This window comes from Thamnophis elegans, chromosome 2 (genome assembly GCF_009769535.1).
Source record: "Thamnophis elegans isolate rThaEle1 chromosome 2, rThaEle1.pri, whole genome shotgun sequence".
NCBI classification, from domain to species: Eukaryota; Metazoa; Chordata; class Lepidosauria; order Squamata; family Colubridae; genus Thamnophis; species Thamnophis elegans.
The window spans coordinates 64876297-64882416 of NC_045542.1; the positions used below are offsets into that span (position 1 = coordinate 64876297).

Consider the following 6120-nt stretch of genomic DNA (forward strand, 5'->3'; position numbering starts at 1 on the left):
TTCCTGCCTTCCTTGCAGGATTAGCCCTGTAAAGTGGGAAAAAACAAAATGAGATTTCTTTTAACAACCGGTTCTCTGAACTGCTTAGAAAGTTAGCAACCGGTTCACCCGAATAGATGCGAACTGACTGAATCCCACCACTGCCTCTGGTGGAGTCTTCGTTTCAGGATTTCTCTATTCGTGTCCTTTTCTTAATTTTCGTATATATTGTTCTATAAAAACAATTTGATTGATTTTATTGTAATTTCTTTGTATGAGCATTGTGAGTCATTGAGAGATGATTGGCATACAGGTTTCATAAATGATTATTGCATTCATTCAATAAAGAACAAACTGCATTAAAGTCATCTTTTATTGTGTTGTCCATACAGATGGTTTTACCCCACTTATGTTGGCCTCCTTTTGCGGCGGTGGCATGGAGACTGATCTGGCTGAGGAAGAGGAAGCAGATGACTCTTCTGCCAACATTATCTCAGACCTTATCTGCCAGGGGGCTAACTTGAGTGCCCAAACAGACCGCACAGGGGAGACTGCACTACATTTGGCTGCTAGGTATGCCCGGGCGGATGCTGCCAAACGCTTGCTCGATGCTGGTGCCGACACCAATGCTCAAGATAACACAGGACGTACCCCACTTCATGCTGCTGTGACTGCTGATGCCCAAGGAGTCTTTCAGGTGAGCCTTGTCCTGGAGATATTTACTCACTCTATGAATGAACCAGTGGAGCCTTTCTACTTCTAGAAATACAATTTTTCTGTTAAGAGCACAAAGGCACAGTGTCTCTTTTGTTTTAATGTGATTTCAACTGCGAATGTTGCAATCTAGTTTGTGTGCCATCGATCTGTTAACCTCCGAGAAACTCGCAAAAGTCATCCCTAGCTTTCTCAATAACCAAATAGCAGTTGACTTAAATATTGTAATGTAGACAGTACTACTTTACTACGTTGAATGACATAGTTTGCTCTTCTTCCGCCTAACACTCTTGTTAGATCCTGATCCGGAATCGATCTACAGATTTAGATGCTCGAATGGGAGATGGTTCAACTGCACTGATCCTGGCAGCAAGGTTAGCTGTTGAAGGCATGGTGGAAGAATTGATTGCCTGTCATGCTGATGTCAATGCTGTGGATGAATTGGGTATGTAATTTGCAAAATGAATTGGTTTAGTCTTAGTTTGTCTAGGTTTGGGACAAGTTACTTAATTTAACTATGTTCTATTGATTTCCACTACATTCCACTTTAGATTCTTAGGTAACCGCTTCATAACTCATTTACAAAATTACCCCAGATTGATTTAGTAAAGATGCTCATAATTCAACATATATATTTTTTAACCTTTCTAACCTGGCTACCGCTCTATTCCTTAGCTTCTTTTTTTAACACATGTTGATGAAATGTACTGCTGCAGAAGCTATACAGACAGCTGGGAGAGGGAGAGACTAGAATATGTGATAAATATTAAAAGATTTTGGTTATGAAGATGACTTGTAGTTATTAATTAGGGAGAGGGCTTCATGACCAAAATATTATGAACAATAGATTCTGCCAGTAGATGTATCCTTCCAGTCTTTTATAAATAAATTTATTAATTTTCCCCTGCAGCAAATAAATCATAGTTCTTCAAGTTTTTATTTAAGAATTTTCTTGGCCACAGATCAGCTGATTTATTGGAAGATTTTTTTTCCTGTTATCCTCATATTAGCTCATATTAAGAGCACAAAAGCACAGCGTCTTTTAATGTATACAAAGCTCAGTGTTAATGGGCAATATGGAGGATGACAATCTGATTGAAGAAAGATAATTCCTTAAAATTAGGAAAAGAGGTATAGTAGAAGGCTTTTAGAAAAATCTAAGAATTACTAGCATGTGGCAAATACATTTATTCTCTTGGTATTACTTCTACCAGGAAAATCAGCCCTGCATTGGGCAGCAGCTGTCAATAATGTAGAGGCTACAATTGCTCTACTGAAGAACGGGGCCAACAAGGATATGCAGGACAGTAAGGTAAGTTCTCCAGTTGCCTTTTTAAAAACCACATTAAGACTTTATCATAACTGTCCCCAAAGATGGAGCTAAGAGCTCCCATCTTTTCCAGTGAGAAAGCAGGGCTGTTTAGGCTTTTGTACCAGGTAGATGTATATCCACCCATCTTTTCTCCCTCTTCCATTTTGGGCTGAAAAATAATAATTTTAGTTCATACTTGTTGCAGCCTAAATGATACACTTGAAAATATATTCCCATTTGACCTGGAGATTTCCTTTAGAATGAGTTGGTCTTGAATGTATATGGGAGTATTGAGGAGAGAGTGATTTGTACAGTCACTCACTGCTATTGATTTAAATTGGCCATTTCGACAATGCCTTCAGGGACTGTTGGCCATATTTAGCAGGGAATTCTGGTCCTCTGAGAATGTCAAACTGTTTGTCGAATGTGGTCATGAATTTGCCTTCTCTGCAACAGGAGGAAACCCCACTGTTTCTAGCAGCTCGGGAGGGCAGTTATGAGGCAGCCAAGATTCTACTGGATCACTTTGCCAACCGTGAGATCACTGACCATATGGATCGACTGCCACGTGATGTGGCTCAGGAGCGCTTGCACCACGATATTGTTCGACTTTTGGATGACTACAACACTGTGCGCAGCCCACAGGGAGTCCTGCCTGCTGGTCACTCTCTCTCCCCTCTCATGTGCCCTCCCAATAGCTTCTTACCTAGCCTGAAGCCCACTCCACAGGGCAAGAAGAGCCGTCGGCCCAGCACAAAGAATGTGACAGCAGGAAGCAGTGCCAGCCTGGCACGGGAGAGCAAAGAGGCCAAGGCGCGTGCCAAAAAGCTCAATTTGGAGTGTCAAGGCTCTCTCCTGGAGAGCTCTGTCACCCTGTCTCCAGTCGACTCATTGGACTCTCCCTATGTGCCTAACCCTGCCTCACCTGGGGTCTTTCACACTGCCAATGCCTCGATGTCAGTGCCCTCTACCCCTATGGTCCATGGCATGATGGACCCACCCTTTGCTGTCAGCCTGGCACGCCTTAGTGACCTAGGAGATGGCACTCTGCTTTCCATGAACCGCCTCTCTGTGCCACCTGGCCGCATGGGGCTGAGTCTGGGCATGGTGAGCCCTGTGGCCATGCCTTTTGAGTGGCGTGCCCGTGTTCCCACTTCTCAGTGCCAACCCATCATAGGGGTAGTCCACCCTGCTGCTTCCCATCCCAATCTGCACCAGTCTGGCCAAGCTTTCCCACCAGGATTGCTTCTGCCCAGCCACATGGCTATGGGGCACAGCTCTCAGGGCTTGCCCAACCCAGCTCCAGCCCAGGCCAAGGAAGCTCCCCAGCCAATGCCTCCGCCACCAGCTGCTGTGCGCAGTAACCAACCTGTCTCACCCCAAGAGGGCCAGGGTCAGGTGGCACCACCACGCGGAGGGCCCCCACCATACCTGAAGGCAGCAGGGGTAGAGGATTATCCAACCCCACCATCGCAGCACAGTTATACGCAGGGGCAGGACGCAACACCCAAGCACTTCCTTCACCCTCCCAGTGAGCACCCCTATCTGACTCCTTCGCCAGAATCCCCAGAGCAATGGAGTAGTCCCTCACCACATTCCTTATCTGACTGGTCTGAATCCACACCCAGCCCAACTGTATTAGGGCCAAGCCACACCCAGCTTCCTTCGGCAGAGCCCTCCGCTAAAATGCAGGTGTTTGCATGAGGCACTTGTTGTGAAACACATCCCAGAGGCCTAGGTCCCTCTGTGGCCCCCATTGGGGCCTGTGCCAGCCTTGGGGTTCTCATTCCCCCATAATTGTGTTTTTATAAGAAAAAACTAAAGTGTAAAAAGTTTTTTTAAAAAAAATGCCTGATGGAGGAGAGGAAAGGATGGCCTCATCATTCCCACACTGCCATGGAGCTCAGGACAGCCCTTTCTTCCCCTCCCATGTTGTCTCATCAACTAGTTTTTGGGGAACCTTTTTTTTTACAAGAGATCTTTTTGTATAAACCTTTCATTTAACTCTTAAGCTTTTTTATTTTTTTTTTACAATGTATTCAGTATCAGATCCTGTTGCGTGCCACTCTTCTTCCTCCGGGTCTAGGGCTGTAAGGAAGGGAGAGAATTGTATCCCTTGTTCTTCCTTGGAATGGTTTTGTCTTTTGGGCTGAGCAGCCACCTCCCCTCCCACCATGTTGGGACGGGACTCTGCTCAAGGTATTTGTGTACTGGGTACGCAGCATTAGCTCACTGGCACTGCCGTCCAGAGGATCGAGTCACAATCTTGCCTCTGTCACATAGGGATCTAAGCCCCACAGCTCCATCCTCAAACTTGGCACTTCGTCACATTCCAGGTTAATTTATTCATCTTAAATCCTGCTGCACTCCCCATCTTCCAGTCCCCGCTCCACCTCCTGAGTTCTTTCTCCTAATGCTAGCAATAGTCCTGGCGACTTTCTAGTCTCCAGAGTATTTTGAGCCACTCTGTATTTTTATACCTGACCCTCTTTTGTCACCCCTGGATCTTATCTAAGGCTGCCTTTGACCAATCAATGTCACATGTTTTGCCCCTGTGGTACTATAGGATCTTGAGGCAATCACAGATACAAGGGCTTCACTTTGGCATAAAAGGTACTAAGTTAGTATAAAATACTTTTGTTTCTCATGAAGACTTTTGGCCCAGCAGTCTGCTATCTATTTTGCTTTGTATACCCTACCTCCTTGTACCCTGTACATTCCAGTTATTCATGGCTGTAAATATTGCTGGTGGGAGTAGTGGCAGGCAGGATCTTGTTCCCCTGGGCAACCACTGCTTTCTGCTTCCTTCTCCCTTTCCATGCTATGTAGCATAGTGGGGTAACGACTCTGCCAGTTGCTCCCCCCCTCCCCACCTTGCCACCATAGGACCATTTCTAGCTCATTTTGAAACTTTTTTTTAAAAAAAATCCAGTGTAAAACAAGTAGCTTTAAAGCAGCTGGGTGCTTTCTGTACAGAACGGCTTAAGCCGTGGCATAATAAACATAGCTAATAAGGAAACTGCCTTCCCTTCCTCTGTGTCTTTTATTTTTCATTGTTTATTTAGATTGTGTAACAATACATTAAAGAATGTACAAATGTTCCACTAACAAAAATATTGCCTTGTTTTCTTTCCATCCGAGTCAATTCAGAGTACCAACAACAACTGTCATTCCACTACAAGACTATGGCTATTCTCTGGCTGGTTCGGTATGAACATAAACATTTGGACAAAAACTTTAAAAGAATAGGCCAACTCTTGAGTCAATATTCCATTGTGAGAGATTGCAAAGAGTGAAGCACTTAGACAGCCTGCATAATTTAAATTAGAATGTTTTGAACTTTTCCTTTCCAACAGAGATTTTTTCGACATTCATTTTCTACTACTGAAATATAGTAGCTATTATGTCTTGCATTAGGCTTCCATTGGGGGTGGGGGGAGAGGTGTGGTTACACATGTTTGGGTCCCCCCCTGTATTTGCAGCTGTTGAGCTTCCTCAGTATATTGTGCAGAGGTAAAACAAATAGTATTGATCAAGTTTCTACCAGAAAAATATCTTCAAGAAATCGAGTGCACAACATACATAAAAACAAAAGATGTACAGAATATTTGAAAAACAAATTTGATGCCACAAGACAAACTATTTCTAATAAAATATTATTCTTAATGTTTTTTACTGAAAGCATTCACTTGAATTTTTAACTGCCTGACTCCTTCGACTCAGTACACCACAAGTGAACAATACATATCTATTTTTAAGAAAACGGTTCATACTTCCAAAGCAAGCTTTTTGTTTGAAATTTACAAAGATTAAACTTTTATGGTATATTCATCTAAAGCAGAAAAATCAGTGGCAGCACAGTGCACGTTCTTTTGCATTGTTAAAAAGACAAAATAAGACACTTTCTTTTACAACCTAAATAATGTAGCAGTATGGTTCATTGCAGGTTCAGTTTATTGCAATGCCTACTTTTATAATTTAAACATGATTTCCCACCATCCTGCCAGAGCTGAAGAAGCTTCTTAGATGAGAAGCGAAATATCTTCAAAAGAAAAAACAAGAAAGTCTAGTTGCCTCCTGAAAAAGCACTGGGACAACCATGGCCTGAGTGACTG

The 6120-nt window shown here is 43.4% G+C and overlaps 1 protein-coding gene across 2 annotated transcripts in view; it reads left to right on the forward strand.

Moving 5' to 3' along the window:
- NOTCH3 (notch receptor 3) overlaps positions 1 to 5517 on the forward strand; it is a 77945-nt gene extending 72428 nt beyond the window's left edge. For both annotated transcript variants that reach the window (XM_032238984.1, XM_032238985.1), the window contains exons 31-34: positions 372 to 676; positions 991 to 1138; positions 1908 to 2005; positions 2462 to 5517. In XM_032238984.1, the coding sequence (XP_032094875.1) occupies positions 372 to 676; positions 991 to 1138; positions 1908 to 2005; positions 2462 to 3709 (1799 nt within the window). In that variant the 3' untranslated portion in view covers positions 3710 to 5517. The remainder of the gene's footprint in view (positions 1 to 371; positions 677 to 990; positions 1139 to 1907; positions 2006 to 2461) is intronic.
- The last annotated feature ends 603 nt before the right edge of the window (positions 5518 to 6120 follow it).